Source organism: Rhea americana, unplaced genomic scaffold (assembly GCF_003343005.1).
Source record: "Rhea americana isolate MKP2758 unplaced genomic scaffold, rheAme1 scaffold_2, whole genome shotgun sequence".
NCBI lineage: Eukaryota > Metazoa > Chordata > Aves > Rheiformes > Rheidae > Rhea > Rhea americana.
In genome coordinates, this window is record NW_028186149.1 from 16,476,621 (window position 1) to 16,498,072 (window position 21,452).

General features: G+C 36.9%; 1 protein-coding gene across 1 annotated transcript in view; it reads right to left on the reverse strand.

Annotated features, from left to right (window-relative positions):
- Positions 1 to 19,036, reverse strand: part of DPYD (dihydropyrimidine dehydrogenase) — a 343,995-nt gene extending 324,959 nt beyond the window's left edge. The window contains exons 1-2 of the mRNA XM_085303683.1: positions 19,019 to 19,036; positions 18,773 to 18,883 (exon numbers count right to left, since the gene is read on the reverse strand). Coding sequence (XP_085159809.1) covers positions 18,773 to 18,883; positions 19,019 to 19,036 — 129 coding nt within the window. The remainder of the gene's footprint in view (positions 1 to 18,772; positions 18,884 to 19,018) is intronic.
- Between the last annotated feature and the right edge of the window lie 2,416 nt (positions 19,037 to 21,452).

Genomic DNA, 21,452 nt, shown 5'->3' on the forward strand with positions numbered 1-21,452 from the left:
TTAAAGAATTAACCCTACATATCTGAGAGTACTCTCCCAATTTACACAATTTCTCTTATTCTTCATGCATAGCTAAAGGATCATTAGGTCTGCAAAAATGGAAGTTCAAATACAGTTATTAAACAGCATCATGAGGTAATGCAGTCCAGCCCTCTGTAAGCAAATAAAAGTAAAGTTCTTTTAGCAGGCTTCATTCATCAGCCCAGGATGAACTGATGCCATTTCTCATCTTTCACAAGGTATATTTTTATTCTGCAACAATATTTTGCAGAAGCCCCGGAACAAAACATTTTCTTTCACGGTTCTGTGCCCACTCTGCACTACAGCTCCCTGTAGCTGCCTCGACACTCACAGAACACAGCCAGACACAGCTTTCGCAGACGCGCCTGCAGAAGCCTGTCTAAGCTGTTGTTGATGATTTTATAATCACCAGCTTCTTCCTCAAACACCTCGGAGGACTGAACAGGCAAGGTGATCCAGCACGCCTGATCCTACGGGTCAGGCCTCTGCAGAGGCACTTCAGAAACATAGGTACAAGCMAAGTCTCATCCCATGCGCTTCTTCCTAAATCGCGCACTCTAATTCTCTCTAAAGTCTAAATGACTTAAATTATCCCCCACAAAATAGTCCCAAATCCGCACACACGCAAAGAGGCTGGAGATGCCACATACAGGGCCAGGAGTAGGGGAACCAGTGGCAGTACCAAGCGCGCAGGCCCGTGCACAGCAAACCCGGCGAGATCTACAGCTTGGGGCACCTCTGCTGCTGCGGCAGGGAGAGACATCTCATCCTCCGCGTAGCTCAGCGGAAGAAAACAGCACCAGCTCCGCATGAGAAATCCTTCGGTGCTTGGGACTGATGTTTCTTGACATAACCATACGTGGTTACATGTCACTACGTTCATCAGCTAAATCTTCACACAGGAATATCCTCCCTGCAAATTCTCTCTACAAAAATCTGAAACAATCTCACAAGAAAGTACCAAAAAGGCCCCTGATCTGGTGAACTGCCACGGAAACAGCATACAATGCTTCTCTTCTGGATTAATGTGCTATCTGAAAATCAGTCTCACAGCATAAGACAACTTAAGATAGCAATGAAAGAAATTTCCTCATGTGACTATTGAGAGTACTTACCACAGGCAAAGCCAAATATGAAATTGAGACTAGATTTCCCCAGAGGAATTACTGGAAATATTAAGTTTACTTGAGAACCATCTACCAGAGTCAAAAGGTATAAGATTTAGGAAAAAGGTTGTAGCCAGTAGAGCACAACCCTTGCATCAAAATCCTGGTGCGGTTATACGCTATACGCTGGTATTTTATATCAGATTTTCCATCACTGTCATTCCTCACAAGAGGCTGAAAAATATTTGACTTTTAGTAATCTGAAGCTCAAACTACAAGCTCCATATGCAAACATCAACGAAAATGCTACCTCAGCTCTAGTACTTTCATCTAGATGTTGACTCCAGGGTAACTGTAGATGATAGCAGGATATACCACAAGATAATGTATACACGAGTTCACAATAAACACAGCTGGAARAAATCTAGATGGGAATTTCTCCATTCTCCTTTTCTTTAAAATTCAAAAGACAGGTCCTTGAACTGCAATGTTCAGTGACATGAGGACTTTAAATGCATTTCATATTAATTTTAGTCAGAAAAAATGCTGTYGTCTTTTCAAAAATACTGTAAAGGAAAAAATTAGTAAGATTATCACTGTAGTTATATGCATTCTTTAGTGTGCTCATCACTATGACTGGTATCTAAGATCTTATTACAAAACTACAGAGTCAACGAACAATAAAACAGTGATCTCAAATGCTAATATACTCAAAATCAAAAAGAATGGAAGCACAAGAAAAAAAAGGTATGAAACTAGAAAGAATCTATGAGAATGCAGAAGAATCACCAAAACTATTTAGCCATCAATCACGTTATATATCCTTAAGTACGATGCATCAAGCTAGGTTAGTTTTTAACCAAAATGAAAGCCTTCATTCATTGCTAAGGAGACGAAAAGGTAAGTCTTAGGGAAGAAAAACAAAGTATAACAGTATAAATACTGACCCTAAAATATTTTTCTCTCAAGAAATATTCAGAAAATCAGAGATACAGGGCTATTACATTGATTACATTCTTACCATCTGTTTTGTTACCTATTTATAGATACATATATATATACACACGTGTGTGTGTGTGTGTGTGTGTGTGTGTGTATATATACACACAAAATCAAAATAGAGGAAAATTTCTCAAATAAGGTAATTTTCCTTAAATGAGATACCATGCATCTGTAATAAGCTTAACTTCTGGCAACTTAATACAAATTTAAAGGAATAAACTATCTGTTTCTTTTCTGTAAGAAAACACGAACAAGAACTTTCCTGCACGCAGAAGAGAACAAAGTTTTACCGAGCTACGTTTGTAAGCAGGRCATCTGAAAGCTCTTCTCGCAGCCAGCATTACAAAGAATTTTAGGGAAATGCTGCTATACAGCTGTTTATATACATGCAGKTTGAAGACAAGATCCAGGATAAAAATAGCCAGAGAATCGGAATTCGTTTACTACCTGAGAAGGGCACCTCGCAGCGCTCAGCGCCACGCACCTCCTGGGGCACCGCACAGCTCCTGGGCGCTCTCCGCAGAGGTAGCTCTGCCATGGCTTTTTCCCCAGCAGGGATATGCTCCCATCTAGAAGCAAATTTAACTATTGCAAGTCAAGGGGTTTTAGACCCCCAAAGCATGTCTATCCTGTGCAGCGCTTACGTTTTTAATCCTGTCCCTACTCAGATGTTGAACTTGGAGAATACGAATAACCCCATCCCTCCCTGCAATGAGGGCTTCAATTTGTGCCCTTAATTTATTCATCTACATTTTACACTTAATAGCAACAGTCTGATTTTTAAGTGCTATTTTCAAACCTTTACCACTGATTACTTTCAAAATAACAATGAATGTCTGGTAAGAAGTGTTTTTCCTCTCTACAAAACATATTGGACTTATCAATCACTCTCCTGCTCCTGAGCGTTGCTACTACCACCACAAATATACAACGAGAGCAATAGGAAAGAGCAGAGAAGCTACAAAGCAAATAGAAACAAAATGACTATTCTTTTAACACATTTAGCAGATTTCTCCTTTTTCTTCTGGAAGCCATTTTTATCTGCGAGTTTTTAATTCTTATTCTTATGCAGCATTTTCCCTATTTCCCTTGTGTATACATTGTTTGAGCTATCAATTTTTAATTTTTCTTCAGTGTGCCCTATCTTTCCTTTTTTCATTACTTGGGKTTTTTTTTTTTCTCTCCTGTTCTGTTTCCTCTTGTTTATCTTTTTTCCTTAGTCTTCACTAATTATTTCACGTCTCTCGGTTCTGTTTCATAACATGTCATGACTTTTCCTTTTTATTTTTTATATTACATTCCTTTATTCTGCTCCTGCAACTCCAATTTCTATGTGCTTGCTTAACTATTACCTAAATGGCTCCAAGCAGGACACACTCAAACTGAAGAATAAATAAATTAAAAGAAAAATACTATCTGTGGTAGTGTGGCGTTGCCTAGCAACACTCTGTACCTCTACACATTTTTTCTAAAGTCCTGGTAGCAACAGAGCTTTTCAGACTTATCAGTACAAATGTATGCAAGATCCTTCTCACATTGTTTGTCTGCTCACTAGCAAATAAATGCACTGGAAAATATAAATGAGAAAAACTCTCTAAAGAGCCAACAAGACCACCCTTCCACAAGAAAACCACATACAGCAGTGGGCACTGCCCCCTCCTCGGGCACGTGCTCCACGAGTCACTCACACAGTTAGGTTATTACTGCTCACTAGTACTACTACTAGCATTTACCACATTTCAGAAATCAAATGTAAATAGTATTTCTCAGGCAATTCAAATTTGTGTGTTAAATCCTCCCTGTCTCTTAAAAACTTGTTTTGAATGCATTATTGGTTATGTTTTATTGATGTCTTATGCTCTTGCAAAGTTATTTCAGAGAGCTTGACTCTAAAGAAAAGCAAGTAAGCAGCCCCCAGTCTGCATATGATGAGGAAAATGGTCCAARCATTGTGAAGTACTGAAAATACAAGGGGATTATTAAAGAAGTAATGTTTGTTTCTAAAGCTTATRGACATACTCTTAAAAGACGCTGAATATCTACTATTCCCAATGACTTCTAATGTGACAGAAGCAAAAGCAAAACTTTTGTTACAAAAGAAACAAAAACACTAGCTTGCTGGGCTCAGTTTTGAAAAGCTGGAAACAGTCACTTAACTCCACACTTGACAGAATAGCTCATTCAGCACTATATACTGGGTTTCATGAGGGCAGATACAAGCCAGTTTCCCTTGATAGTCCTTATTTATAATTTGACAGCAATGAAAGATTCCTAGCAGAAGCCAACAATAACTTCTGAGAGAGAAAATCTTTTTAATTTGGAGATTAAAAATAATGTTTTTCCAAGGGACTAAAACTTCAGGGGCATTGGGAAGCCTGCAGAATACCACATTATGGCAGGAGAGTCAAGAGGTAAGAAATGCAAGAGGAAAAGGTAGCTACAAAACCTAGCAAAGGAACCTGTGATGAGGCCCTACAGAATGGAGAAATGTTTAGTTACACATACCTTTCTGAAATGTACTAAAATCAGTGTTTTTCAGAATTTTTTCATATGGTTAAATTCGCTTTGAAACGGTTTGTCTGCATGGTAGAGTACCAGTATGAAGAGAAAGAACATACATCATGCAAATGCTTAAAAAAAAATTTAACAACATCAGTCTACACCCATCAAAGAGCTAAAAATTGTTATGCAGTAAGGGGAAACTGGAAATTATTCACAAGAGTAGGTAAAACTGGAACAGAAATTAATAGTTATATAATCCTGTTTATTAAACTCATTCCCACAGTAGCATTTGTAGAAACTAAAGGCTGAAGGAAGGGTACAAGCAGTTGGTTGGAGAACATAGCAGAATTCCTGGGTGAGAAAGGCCAACGTAAAATAAATACTGGCATTACCAAGTCAAGCACTTAAAAATGCCTAARGGGAAAAAAAATGTTGCTCTTTGTTGCTCTTTCAAAACTTGATTCAGCTTCAATCTAGTGAACTTGAATGCTAGTTTTAATGATATGACCATATGCTTTTTCATACAGAATTGCTGCCTGACTCAGAAAGCAGAATAGATGGTGCTCACCTAATCAATAGCCTTTCAACATTTGTGCTTAGTGTGTTGCCTTATTTACTGCACACTATTCAAAACCTTACTTGAAGGCAGAACTATTTTCCCATGAACATTTCAATGGTATTCATCACTACAGTATTTGAAGTCATTTAAAAGCAATTTATTCCTCTACATACCTTGAATATCCCCTTTTAACAGATAGCAATCAGTACAGAAAGACTATCTGCTAACTCTGACTTCTATTTCAGACACCTGTGGTCCTATATTAAAGTATATATTAGACAGGAAGTGACAACTTGAATGACCAGGCTTGCTCTCCTGCATTCACATTCAGTCATGTCATATAATCTTTTGTGAGCTGCTTTGTCCCCACTACTTCTACTGAAAGACCATGGCACAATGTTTCACTGCTCCAATCATTAGAAACCTACTTCCAGACTTTATGTATTGATGACCAAAGTATATCTATACAATATTAGGCTAGTATCACCTTTAAATTAGAAAAAAATTTCTTAATTCTCTGAAATCTACTCTTCTTCTCCAGAGAACTTATAAAAAGCAACAATAACCCCTTTTATTTTGCTAGACTAATCACACTCTTCTAATGTTTTCTCATAAAACAAAACTTCCATTCCTTTGGAAACTTTAGCAGCTAATCACAGTGACTGGAAATAAAAATACATCATTAAATACCTATCTCCAGCAAAAACAGTATGTCTGATTACCCGACACTGCACTTGCCTTTTCATGATCTCATCCAGCTGACAGAACAACCACCCTATGATAAGCTGCTATTTCTAAACCATCATCTCTCTTCATCCCAGCCATTAAGCTTCTAGTCATTCTCAGCCCTTGGCTCTACAGCCTAATTGCACTACTAAATTTATTCTTATCTTTTTTTATTCTAAACTTCAGTGTCACACAGTTCTTTCTCTATGATGTTCTAGTTCCTTCTGTATTGACAATGCCTGTCGACTCTCACGTAACATGCTCCTAATATTTATGTCAAGCTCATTAATGAAAATATTAAACAGTGTGAATCTGAAAACTGATCCTTCAAGGAGCTCTGCAAAAAGCCCAGAAGCTTCTTTTCCAACACTACTATCATTTCCTTTCTTACCAGTCCCTTATCCATGTTACTACTCTAATCCAAGCAGGTATTTCATTACTAACCAAAAAAATAAAATCTTGTCAGTGCGTCACAATCTACCCCATCAATAAACCCCAAAATACTTCATTCCATTCTTATATTTATCATAATAGTTTTAATAAATCTTTCCTTCTAAGGCAGTTTTCAAAGTTTTGCATGCTCTGATACCAGGCTAAGGAAGCTGTAAATGATTAGTTCTCCAACTTATGTACTTAAGATGCATTCACTACTCTTTAAGTACTACCGCATACCACTCTATTGAAGAGATTTACWCATAGGCCTGTAATTTCAAATGTCAATTTTTCTACAATACTGACAGATTTTTCCCATCCCTTTGACTTGAGTAGATGAAGCTTTGCAAGTTTTCCTTTTGGCCTGGCAGTAGTAATTTCCATTCCTACACTGTTTGCCTATTAGCCACCTCTTCTTTTACTTCCATTTTATTGGAACTAGGACAAAGATTTACCAAGATTTTAGACAATATCTAGGATGTTTAATCCTATATTCACACTGCCTTTCCTTGTTCTTTTATTTCTTTCAATTTAGATAGCTTAAGAACCTTTTAGTATTTGTTTTAGATAGCTGAATAACCTTTTAATATTTGTTTTAATTTCTTTTGCCAGGTGTGACTCAACTTTTGAAAATTCTCACTTTGTCCTCTGTACGTCCTGCTTTGTCCATCAATCCCTTTTTTCCCCCCTACAGTTCCTTGTGGGTTATTCTCAATAGTCTTATCCTATTTTGAAGTTGTTCTCTAGTTAAGTCTGAAAATCTTTACAGGTTGGGATGCAAATTCCAAATAATATTTGYATATTTTAATTAGTAGCAGTCTTCCCTAAATTCAAGTCTTAAGCTGTTTAGTTCGTTTCCCTGATCTAAATAGTTTTCTTAACTTCTCAGTTTGTTTAATAATATATCTTCAGATCGAGTAAGAGTTTATACCATTTTGAATTTGAGGTTTAAGAATATTTCAATCAGATGAATTTGATATCTTATTGAGTCATAAAAGAACTAAATGAAGCAATCTATGAAATGCAACTGCAACCAAAAACTCAGAGGACCTGAGATTAGAGGCCTAAAAATGGTAAACACAGTGCTCTGAAGGAGGAGKAGTAGGAAGACCAGAGCAATTATAGTCCCTGAAAAAATAATGGAATACATTTATTTTTAAAAGATATGATATAAAATAGCCAACATGTCCATCTCAAGAACAGGCCAAGTTAAATCAATCTTATTTTCCTTTCTGGCAAGAACAAATAGGTCTCATGAATAAGCAGTAGATCTAACAAAACTTCAGTAAACTTTTTATAAAAATATTCAGATCACATTTTCACAAATCAATGGGAAGTACGGTCTAGATASAGCCTACATTCAGCAAGTGCACCACTTATGAAAAACAACCTCTAGGGAGGTGCTATCATCAAGAAGGGACCTGAAACAAGATGCTTCAGTGTCCACCCAGAATCCAAATGATTTGAATAGCTGGAAAAGCAGAATATACTAATGTTTAATAACACAGCATATTCRGTAGCATGAATGAAATGGGAAAGGAGAAGGCAGTACAAATACTTTAAAGGACAAAAAATTAAAATCAAGCCAAAACAAAGGGTTAGAGTTTAAGCTGTAAATTGAATACAAGTTAATCCTATGATCTTGCCAACGAATAACATGTTGYTGGATAGTTCAATGCCTGAGGTAAAGAAATTATTTCATTCTATTCAGTACTAGCTAGATCTCAGCTGAAAAACTGTATACATTTTTAATCATCACCATTAAAGACAGACAGAAAATCAAAACACAAAGAAAAGCCACAAGATAAGAAGTTTTAGAAAACATGAGCAGCAAGGAAGAGTTGAAGGAAAATAGAAGACTGAAGATATATTTAACATGAGTTTTCTAACAGATTTTATAACAAATGGAACAATCAGTTGTTTTCAAGCACACCAAAGAAGGACAAGACAACAATTTGATCATCAACAAATAAAATACAGTATRCTTTAGGATAAACTTGTATTGCATTGATTAAACACTAACACGAATGAAATGTCTCCAACATCACATGCCTTCAGAAGGGGGTTATATAAAAGTATCTGTCAGGAAAGATCTAGCTATGTTTCATCCTGTCCCAATCAACAAATTCTCCCAATATCCTTCCCAAACCTACATTTTTATGATTCTATGATTAGATTGATTTCTATTTACAGCCATAGCCAAATCTAATCCTGGGGTGTGGAGACTCCATAGCATATTCCCAGAACACTAGAAACTAGTTTATTACCCTTCYCTAAAGCAATTTTGATTCATAAAGGTTCAGTTTTATTCTTGCTTAAAAAAAAAAATCTGTTACATTAGTAACAAAATGCTTTACCTTTATTTCCGTCTTTCCTGAGCAGTGCATACCCTTCCACACAAGCATACAGGTATTCATTTGGCTGCCTGTTAATTTCTGAGTGCTTGATTAAGCAACGTTAGTACTGTTCCTATCATGCCATACGGGTGCAAGCAATCTTCAATTTATTTTTTAAAGAAAGATGTAAGAGACATGAATTACCATGTTGAGGATTTTAAATGAAACGCACACAGTAGGATACTCAGTTCTACTGAAGGAGAACTCTTCCACTTTAGAGAACTCTTCCACTTTAGCTAACAATTAAGCAGTCATCTGCTGTCCTATTTCAGCCTTACATGGGAACAGAGCATTTTGCCAAGTGGTCATGGCAGATACTTACTGACAAAATAGGACTGGCTAGATATGGAAGAAGTTGATTGTAAAAAAAGCYGTAGATATAGACCCCTGAGGACAGCTGGAACTGATGGAACAGGCACGCAGTCAGASAGACTAGGAGAGAACGTGCCTCCACATGATAACAGCTCAGCTCCAGGGGCTGGATGACCAGTTCCTACTACATGAGCATGAAGCATCGAGCATGCGTGCACATAATAARATGTGCGTGCACATGATAAAAATGCAACAGAAATGGGCCAAGATAAGTATCAGCCCACAGAAAAGCAGTACCTAAGGCTCATTTGAAAAAGGAGATAAAATCTGTTCGAATGGAAAACCCAGGAAGAGAAGGTAAATAAGCAAACAGTTCTGGGGACGTGTGTGAAAAAAAGAAGGAATAAGCAGATCAAAAGGTGTTTCAATTGACTYCTCCCTTAAGCCAAATGTTAAACAAAATCAGATTTCCCCCTCAAAATTTACAACAAATTTAGGCAAAATTTACAAACTTTAGGCAACTCTAAATAAGCCTCAAAAGCCTTGCTTCAGACTCTTCTAGAAGATGCATCCAAACCACTGGTAGTGGTAGGGTTATCCTGGCTTAAGGATCAGCGCTCATCAGAAAGAACAAGAAATATTTCCAATCTAATCTCCTCCTTCAAGGTGGTTTAAAGCACATCAGTAAAACAAAGATAAATTACAAACAAAGATTTACTCAGAAGGATAACTTAACCCCCAGAAAAGAAGCATCCAGCTTCACTTTGGAGACATTAGCAGTCAAAAACTTCATAGCTAGGAGGAAGAATAGTCTCTCAAGGTGGGAAATGGCTCGTTCAAAATGCTGACAGCTGCCATGATAGGGACAGAAAAAAATCAGAAAGGAATGATTCAATAAAAGCAAAAGCTGCCAGTGTCCTAGCTAAGTGAGAAGAAACTGAGGAATCCGCTCTTTTTATTGAGCTAGGCCTTTGGGAAATAAATCTGGGAAGGACTAGTCAAGTCCTCCAACTTCATTCACAAAAATTACAAAATATAAGGAACCTGAGAATCCTGAAGAACAAGACCACAAAGAGAATAGGAGTCTCTGCAGACCGTTTAAGAAAAAGATGGTCTCTGAGTGAAGAAAAATAGGACAGAAACAAGAACAGATTAAGTCTGGCTCATGATACCTTCCCACTTAATACAGTCAAGACCACCTAATGAATAGCCTCCAAATTCTAACCAAATTTCAAATTTTGTTCAGAGACTAATAAGATAGCTCTGTACAACTTCTCACCTACACCCTGTTAAGGAAGGCCACAATCACAATGCATGCAAAGTTCATCCATCCATAGTGCAGAAACAAAAGTAGGGGGAGGTGGAACAGGAAAACCCATGGCTATGATATYTTCTAGCAAAATTAACTATCTAAAAACAGTTACCTTTTATCACCTGGAGACTAAAAACAGTGAAAACGCACTAATCTCCATATTCAACAGGTTGGTTTTCTAAAAGGAAATATTGTCAGCTAGAGAACATGAATTTTATGGTTTGTTTCAAAATTTATTTTTCAATATTATATGAAGTACAGTAGCTGATAGCTACACTTCAAAATCCAGAAAGAGAAGATTTAAGTGAAAGGTTTAGTGGAACTCTGTCATATTGTGTGTTTATATAACTAAACTTTAGGTTTGCCCAAATTGATCTCCATAATGGACAAAATGTTGAAAGCCAATATTGCCTCATTAGCAATTCTTGATAAGTCCACAGTGGGTCTGAAAGTACAAATAACTGCATTTGCTACAATGCTCCATTTGTGATTTAAGATCTATGACAGATTTGATGCAGCAAAATGGCAAAGCACAATTGCTTCACAATTCCAAGAATTATGAAGCATCCAAAAGTGTTGTCAAGAAACCATGGCGTATGCCTGAGGAACAACTGTAAGTCTGTACAGAGTAGAAGTCAACAAGCCTTAGTAAAAGTGGTAAAGCAGGCATCTTGCTGAAACATCAGGTTTATACATTTTAGGAAGCTCCTGGTGGGATAAAATGAGTAGAAATTTGTCAGACGACTTGACAAATTAAGGGTCATGGACTAAGTGCTTGCTTCCAGTTTTGAAAGACAGTTAAGTATTCTGATTATAATTTTTTCTTGAGTGAGCATGCACAAGCGCATGAGAGAGAATGAACCTATTAGAATTTAGCTTATTCATGTATTCATGCATATATATACACATATAAGTGTGTGTATGYATATATATAGCTATAGTGTACTTTTTCCTGCTACATGAATTGTTTCATTAACAGTAAAAAAATCAGCTTATTTCCYCAGTGTTATGTCTGAGAAAGTGACACACTGATGCAACTTTGGTCAGCAAACCACATGACATGACATTTTCAAGACTGACAGCCCTCAACAAAAGTACTTGCAGGGTCCATCACTGTGTAAATACTCTAATGGAGGTGGGAATTTTTTTCCATTAACCACACTGGCAAGTCCAGGAGAGAGTTTCCAGTGTCAAGCACTAACGTAAGTATCTTCAGCAAGAAATACAATGGACTTGCACTCTCTTCTGACTCCAACTATGCTGTGGTCCTGCTATAGTCTTAAGGGAACTCATCTGCCAATATCTAACAAAAAGCAAAACAAAAGAAAACCCACACACTGACCATGCACAAACTGTAATTTCAGAGGCTTTCAGTGCTAGACAATTCCACTGCAACAATATACCTTTTTCACCCCCAGCCTGTTACGAGTCCTTGCTTCAAAGCATATGAATGCTAAAGTTTTCAAATATAATACAGTCATAATTGGTTAGAGGGTCAAAACCCAGCTTTTCTGCTAGCCTTGTTCATGTACAGTTGAATCATTAAGAGTCATTTTCAACATGAATAGAAAAAGTTACTAGACTGGTACTTGAAAAATTTTAGTGTGAATATACGGTGAAGCTGCAGACAAACTACAAATAGGGTCTTGTAATGAATACTRCAATGCAACTCAATAGTTGATAGTGCTACCAGCTCTGCTTCAGATAGGACATTCAGCAAGCTACTGCTTCCTTCAAACTAAAATTGGCCTCAGTTGCTTTCAGTTCTTGTGAGCAGATGTCTTCCAAGACTGAGACAATATAAATAAATCTAAAGTGAGTAATTTACTAGCAGACTGACAAGAGCTCAGGAGTCTCCAAGATACAATGTTCAAATTCTCAACCTGAAGCTTGTGATCACTTTTAATAGACTGCTAAAGTGAAGGAAGATGGGGCTTTCACTATGTGAGAATCAAGTCCAGAAGAGGAAAGAAAAGAGCAGAAGAGTAGTTCAGGTTCTGGGTTCTAGGTACAGGTTAACAAAGAGGGGGAAAAACAAAAAGAACTAGGAGAGTAGAGGTGCCGGGGAGAAAAAAGAAAAAGTAGCACCCACTCTTCTTGCTTGTATTTATTTCACGTTTCAATTCATCAACACAAGAAGGTGGCACCTTTATCTCCAGTAACTATAGGAAAGTGCATTTATAGAAATCCGCATCTTAAAGAGTACAAGACTAAGCAGGCACACTAAAGAAACTGAAGGTTAAGAAGGAAGATTGATTCTGGTTCTGTCTGTATCCCCTGATCTGGTCAGCTTTAAGGAAGAATGAGCTGATCAGACTTACCTGGAATGCAGTATTTGTGACAAATGAGTATTTTGCATATTGGCTTGTATGTATATGCAAAACCAAACAATTGCAGGCTTGAGTCACTTCAGTTTGGGAAGTGKGGAAGATCAGAAATACAGTTGGAACTGAAAACCTGTGCTGAGCTCTGCTCTATAAGAATGGGATTCATCCAACATCAAACTTGCATACTGACAGAGAAAATTAAGAGGTCAGAAGTGGCTTTGCACAGCACTCAGGGAGAGCCACAAAGGAACCTTTTGTAGATGACAGAAAGAGGCTTGGAACAGCTTCCATTAGCTAATACTTGCAATTTGATATACAGAAAATATCTATAAAAGCACTAATCTGTAGCATTCCTGCAAGTTRGTAGCTACTAAGACAATGAAACAAAAATAAAATAGAAAATTCAAGTATTATATATATTTCTTGAAGCAGTGATAAATGATATCATATATAAACATGTAAGCCACTCTTTAAGCAACATAGTAAAATTCATTATAAATGCCAGCATATGGTATCAATAGAAGATAATGCACAGTAATTAGTTAATCTAAAAAATGTATGAGTAGGAATTTGACTGCTAAATGATTAAACTGGTACATTTTAAAATCAGTATTAATATTTAATTATTGACACTGAGAAAAAATTCTCTTGATGTTACTTTTCAGCTCTTTCTGATACTCAAAGTAATCCATGTATTATTCATATGGATAGTTTGTGCATCTACAGTCAATCACTAGTTAAATAAAAGAATCATTCTCAAATTCCCTAATCACCTCAATAGATCTTAATGCAATATTTTCCACATTTGGGAATCAGAGCATTTTATTTAAGAAATCAGACTGGCCATGATGAATACAGTGCAGTCTGAGCAGACATCAGTTCAAAGAATCAGATGTCAAAGTGCTCCCTCTAATGTCCCTTAATCATCACACCAATTAGTGGTTGAATAGTGATGTGATTAAAAAGACTGCTGCTATCCTATACCTATTCAGACTAGTAGAATTCTACATATGTTCTACCAATTAATGTTTGAATAGAGCAGCGATTAGAGAGACATCTGCCATTGTATATCCATTCAGAAAAGAGCTAAACTTGCATATTCATATGAAATGAAGACAAAAATAAATATTTTGCAAAGGTAAACTATACATTTAGATTATAGAGATAATTGAGTTGATTTCCTCTAATGAATGTTCTATTTTACAACATTTAGGATTATTTTTATTTATAAATATATGATCTTTCATCAATATGTTTCTAGAAATGGTCAATTCATTACTGAAAAAGCATTTATTCATTAAGTTTTCTGATTTCAGACTTTGGGTGAACTGGGTTTCATATTTATTTTCTTGTAAGGTGCACAATTTCTGCTTCAACTCATCAGTTACTTGTGAACTCATGCTACATGATAGAGCACAAAAATCACGTGTTTTTTTTCATCTACCCGACCGGATGATAATACTTAAAAGAATAAAAGCTGATTATAGGTGAAAAATAATCTTTTTTTTTGTGTGCAAATACGGACATTTGTATAGGACATTACAAACTGTTTTGTTAATGATTCCTTTTTACAGATGTTCATATACAGCAATTACAGCAACAGAGATGCTATCAAAGTGAAAAGCAGTTTGAAGCTTTAGCAAATGCTCATTATTACTGTTCTAAGACAGGAAACCTTGCACTCTGAACTTAAAAAAAACAATGATCTGCTGTACCTTACAGTAAATTGCATTCCTTGCTCTTCACCATTAGTACAGAACAATCTGGTAGTYGCACCTTAAAGTTCTACAGAAAAAAAAACAAGATGAAGAATTTGCTTCTCTCTGATGGCTGAAAAGAACTATGGAACAATTAAAGAATCTTGTCCAAAAGTGATGCCCCTGCAAGAAACAGCTGAGCTTAAAAATTATTTTGTTCAAGGAAGAAAGACTAGTATTGCACAACGCTGATCAGGCTTAGCAAACGTAAGGACAAAGAACAACGCTACTACTGCCAGAAAATCAATATTGTTACAGGCTATAGCAATTAACTACAAACCAATTTAAACCCCATTTCCTCTTTGCCTTTGTCTTGTTGAAATACTTCCAACTCTTCCATCTGGAGCAATTTATACTGTTATTTCTAAGTGCAGATATTGAAAGACAACTGAATACATAGGTGGATTTGTATCATCTTCTCACCCACCCTTGGTAAATGCTTCCAATGTTTCTTTAGCAAAAAAGGCTGGAACACAGTATCCTAAATCCTCCAATGACTAATGAATTTATTAAAAAAACTGATAGAATCATGACCTATGTAATGCCACAAGCCTGCATCTATACAAGTAAAAGCAGAACTTAGCCCATAATGTGTAGAAACACTACTCAAGGCACATTACTATGTSAGGAATAATGCAAACACACACAGAACATTCCAAAAGTTCATGATTCAAAGATCAGTAAGCAAAAAATATATAGGATAAGTGTAGTACAGAAAATATAAAATATGGTGATACRGCCATCACAACAAAATAGATATACATGCACATAAGTATTTATATATACAAAATATATTGTGTTTGATGTAATCACTATTCAAAATGAGAAAATTATGTCAAAAATAAGATGTCTAAAAATTCTGAATTACCTAGGAAAACCAAAAATAAGCAGAGCCCTCACAGTATCCACACAGTTCCTTCCTTTGCTTAGGCTTTCTCTGTAGATTAGATGACATAATGACAAAAATTTTTCCTCTTTCAAGATTTACTGTCAGTATAGAAAAGCTATGAGATGGCTATTTTTAATTTCTCATGACCATCAGGAACCCTTATTTCCCACACGTGCTGGTGGATCCATTTACACTTGCTGTCAGCATGACTCAGGCATTATCCCCACACCAGTAAACACTTCATTTTAGCCCTGTTACCCAGGATGACTCAGCAATAAGGAGTTTACATACCCTAATATAAATTGGAGTTAAAATTTCCAAAGGAATGCTGACTGATCTTGCATCTACTGCTATAAATTGCTTTTACACCAAAATCTGGTTGGTAACACAGAAAATAAACGGTAATTCTCATTGAAAGCATATCTGAACCTTCCCTTAGGAAAGGAGGCTTTTCCACTGCTGAGGAAAGGTACTGACAGCTAGTTTCTACTTTAAAACTCATTTAATGGGCAACCTCAAGCATCTCCAAGAAGGCTAGGAGTTAAAATTTCACTTGTGTAATTATTCTGAGGAAATATGCAAGTCTGCCATCTGGAAGTGTATTAGACATTACAAAGTCACTGTGTGTATGCCTCGGCAGATGCAGCTTTTGTTCAGAGTTTTGAGGGCTGTTAATTTAATTAGTTTTGTATTTTCATACTCCCACCCTCCCTCCAACAGTTATTCTACACAGGCATCAGTACAGCTTCAAAAGAACCTAGAGCTAGAAGCTAACTTCAGACCTTAAGGAAACGCAAACATGTACACCTCCTATGGACTCCAAGTAGTCTGACCTGTTCATAAACATGCCTCAGTACTACTGCCAAAGGCTTTTTAGATCACAACATAAAAATATACTCAACATATGTTTTCCTGAATTAGTTTCCTTAATTTAAGGAGGCTAGGAAAGGGTATCATTTTCTTTACTGCAATCACTTATCAGTGGTGATCTGGAGAATGCTAAAAAAAAAGTCCGACTTTCTGCTAGCATCCTTTATGTAATGGGATACCAGACAAATTTTTAGGTTTGATTTTTTTTGGTTCTGTAGAGTTTTTCTGCTGAAAAATAAACTGGGTAGTAAATCTTGCACTGTAAAATCAATTACATATTTCTGAGTAAAGAAAAAAGTTTGATGATCCTAAAAAYTAGGATCTTTACTGGCCTAAAWATATTGACTGTCCCTTCAGTTTCTCCAAGCATTTTACATTTCTTATCATTACTTGCACACTACGCAACCTGACATTTCTACCAGATAATTCACAATATACAGTGTAAGAGCCACTTGTGCTCAAAGTGTGTACCTATACAGATGTACAGATATATATATTCTGGTTACCTCTAATCTTTAAAACTGTAAGGTACAAGACACACAAGATACGGGCAGACCTACGTCAGTGCAAGGTCCTAACTCCACAGATCTCCATGCAATAATACAGAACTCCAAGAACAAACTGTTGATCAGGTTGTAAATCTATGTAAATGCATCACCGTGCAACATTTGATGACATTCAGAATCTTCTTCCAAATGAAAACTTAGCCAAGATGCACAAACTAGTAACAAACCCGAAATCAGCACTGCTTGCATACCCCAAGTTGAGGCTTTGGAGCTTCAAGATCTTTTGAGATACAATGAGGTACACTAGGCTAAGAGGAAGAAAGCAGGAGAGAGTTTCTAGAAAGCCAAGCACTTTCATGATTAACAATAAAATCTAGAAATAGCAGACATTTTATGAATGAATATGAAAATCAAACAAGGAAATGGCTGATACAGGGGAAAGCTTAGAGATAGTCAAGAGTAATCTAAAGGCAACTAGCTTTAGAAAATGGTGTACGTGTACCTGTGTAACACATCCCCTAGAATGGTATATAAGCCTATCTATGCTATAGGTTGAGCTTGAGCTAACCAGGATAATTTATGTTGGATACCTGATGAGGTTGTTACACATAGGTATCTGCCTGCCCTGCTGCACAGATACTTGTACTTCTTGTGTGTTTCTAAAGCACATGAGTTTACAGCCCAGTACTGATTTCAGGTYGCCTGAAAACACAAGGCTGTAAACCCAGCTGTCCAGGAGCTGCTTGCTGAGCAGCTCAACTACATGTGCAGCAGGAACAGACAGCTGTGGGCAAYAACTGTATCAGACATCCCAAAATAATCATCTCTTCATAAATTGAAGCCTTGCATCTATGCTACTTTCCAATTAATATAGCATTATATGATTTAATAAACAAAATAAGATAGAAATATTGGCTAGGATTTGATAAGACAGACATTCTTACAATCAATGTTAGAAAACAGGAAAATATATTAGGATAAGGCTGAAAGACCGAGGATATCCTGGGTCACTCCTCATGATGTTGGTAGCATGGTATGTCTCCACAGACAGGAGAAACTGGATTCCTCTGATTTTGAGAAATTGAGAAACTTTGGGGGGGGGGGGGGGCGCTACTGAATCAGTGTCAACTATGAAACCTTTATTTTCTTATTTAGTAAGAGAAAGTGTTTTGGTAACACTATGAAAAGATACTGTAACATTATACCCAAGAGGAAAATAGCTTAYAGAGATGTAGTAGTACTCTATCAGAAAGTTCTGAGTTTAGAGGATTATCCAGCAGAATTTGTAGGAAGACAGCAGAAACATTYGACAGGCTTTCTAATCAGCTGGAAGATCAAAGAGACAACAAATTCTGATAGGATTACTCAAATATCTCACTGAGACCAGGAACCTAAATACCTAGAGAGAAAAAGATGATAACTAACAGCAGGAATATTGAAAAATTTAGCTGGTTTACTATGAAAAACATTTGTTCTAGAAAAAACTATTCCCTGAAAAATGCAATGGATAAGATCTAAAATCCAAAGTCAGATTTTAATCTCAGCTCCCTCCCTCCCTCCCTGCACGTATGTATGGGGTTCCTCTATTTCTGTACAGAAATAATAGTACCTTTAAGTGTCTCAGGGAAGGATAGTGAAATATTGCTCACAGTTACTCTCGGAGAACAGAAACAAAACAAGCAATTGGTCAGGAACACTTCAGGGAACAGAAGATGTAGCCTTACCCAGCTAGAACGGCCGGCTCCGCAAGCCTCGGTGAAAGCGGAGAGCCGGCTGCGATGCTCTAGACTGATCAGCCTCTGTAACAGAAGGGGAAACTGCTGCTATCGAAGACCTACCAAGATGCCAAGAAGTAAAAGGTATGGCACATACAGCTTCTGAAGAGGCGCAAGTCGCTGATGACCTTATATCCACATTAATATCCACAGAAGCAGAACTATGAGCCAAGTTCAGCTACTGAACAACACAGGAAACTCRGATCTAAATATCTTATGCAACTGAGATTTCAACCTTAATGATCTGTTACATTTTCCAGATGYAGTAGTGTGTACTTACTGAACAGCTTTTATCGGAATTCCTTTTCCATTGCTTCTTGACCTGTTTCTTTGCTGCAGTTGAATGGAGAGTTGCATGAGTCTGGGTTCGGGGATTTAAAGCCAAAATGTTCTGCAGAAAGAGAACAATATTAAAATATAAATAGTGTTCAAAAAATAGTAAATTCAAAGCTTCTTAAGCCGTCACACCACTCACTTATTTGCAGTACTAAGAAAAAAAAGACAGTACTATAGACTATATTCATACGAATTTGTTCAAATTCATGCGTACCATTTAGATTTTGAATATTCAAAGGCATTTCCAGGACAGCTAAAAAACATCATTACAACTAGTGGCCAGTCTTCTCTCCATGATAGTGGTTTCCATTCCAGGATGTTTATTACATGTAGTATATGAAAACATTTCATTATATTGCTCTAAATAAAACTTGTAAAGTAAAGCTAAGTAAAAAGATTTTAAAACAGCAGGTTTAGGTATGGCTGTTTAATTATTTCAGTATAAATTCCAACTTCCCCTTCACAGGGGCATGTTTCTACATCTAGTGAACTGGTGAGTTAACCTCACTGTGAARTAATTTGATTTCTCCTACCATGCTTTTATCTGCAAGGACACAAACAACATTTGGAATATAGCAACACTTTTAGCTGACAGTGATGGGCTGAAGACATAGGCATGATGAAGTTTGTAATATCTTTCATTAGACTAGTATCAGGTGGAAAAAATAAGCCTTTTAGAACACAAGCTCTTCTCCAAAGGAATCAAGTGACAGGTTTCTAGTACCCCAGTTGACCCCATTTAAGTGAGGGGTCCATGTGAACCATGTGCAACTGCCAGATCCAGACTCCAGCAGACACACAAAACAATGTTGTTAATTGTAGCTCCTGGAATTGGTTTTGCAAGTTTTCCTTTAAAAATCCTGACTTTAGCATCATACTTCTCCACTGTTGTGAACGGGGTGTGTTTATGCTGTTACTACATATGTCAAAGATGTGTGAGACTGAATTACAGAGATACAGAGACTGAAAATCATGAATATGATAGGGTTATGAAAATGTCAGGATGTTTCCTTATTTTAAAAGTCTGTTTGAGTGGAAGACTATATAAAATGATATTTTTTTTTGGAGGGGGGGAAGTTTATGGAAACTTCAGTGCAAAGGGTTCATGTGTTAATTAACTATTTAATGCTTACTCAAGACTAATCAGTAATTCATTCCTCCCCCAAAGCAAAAGAGAAACCTCACCTACTTGAAAATTCTACCTRAAAAAACCCATATATGCAATCCAATATAGCAATTTTCATCTAGTCTGAAGCACAGAGACAAAAAAAAGTTACAATATTCAAACAGCCATAGATCATTTAACAGCTTTCACACTACTGACCTTCATTACRAGCCAGAGGGTATAATCAGATGTGCCCCTACAATTCCAACAGTAAAAGCTCTATTCCATTTTTGGATGCTCCTCAGCTAAGTACCGCAAGCAAGATGTGACGACCAACTGCATTCAGTGGTGGTTTATGCTAATTTGTTTCACTCTTAATTAAAACAGTGCAGGGTCACTCACATAAGGGATGTCACTTACAGCATCTCAGTTACTACCTTAATTTCTCAAGCTGATCAAACTCACTTGTCAGAACACATCTCACTTGCTGTTGACAGGCTGCTGAGAGCCCAAAATGCTTGTGCAAACCGGACATTAGCTCCTGAATCACATAGCACTTCGGTAAAATTTTGCCCATCTTTCATAATTGCTTAACACAGTACTCTTGGCTGTGAATATTATAATTATTTTAGTAAGCTCTGAAATGAAATGCAAATTTCTAGTAATAAACTGTAACAGATGTACTCCACTGGGTACAGCACCAGTTGGTTTAAAACTTGGAACAAATGGTGGGGTAAACCAACAACGGAAGAATCCCCATATGTTTACTCCTGTTGGAATTCTGCACTAGTAGAATGGCTCCAAATACAACAGTTGCAGAAATCCAAAAGGACTACATGGTGCAGTATGTCCTAGAATTAAATCTGAAATAAAACTGGCACAGAACACAGTGAAACTCATACAATTTTTTTAAAAAATGATGATGTTGCTACCACCTAATACTGCCTATGTCTAAATATTGGGTGGCTGACCTTGGTGGCTCTTCTAGCTAGAAGAATCTCTGGCATTTAAAAATCTTGAAGTTAAATGCATAAGTGGGAAAGTAATATAAATGCTTTTGGATCTATTCAAATGTCAGAAAGGGGGGCTTCCTTCTGATTCATTTTGGTTTTCTGCAGCTTATGCCTAGTCAGACATTTATTAAAACTAGCAAATTCAGATAGGTCATCCAATCAGCAGAAAATTACTGCGAAGAAAGTTTCTCATGGGTCTGTTGCAACTAACAGTTACTATGTGTCTCCAGCTAAACAAAAATAAGCAATCTTGGATTTGCAAGAAAGGAATCCCGAGATCCCCGATTTCTGTGCAAACACCCAGGCCATCTGACCCAAGGACAGCTGATCAGTGAGGATAAGTATTCGGGCAACTGTGATCTGGGCTGTAGAGATCCCACACTTCCTCTGCTACATAAACTCTCAGCCTTGCCAGAAAAGCTGCTGTTTGATCTCTCTAGATGTTGAAAGAGCAATACCCAAGCTCCTCGATGGGGTGAGGAGGGGGAGTACGTAATACATCTATT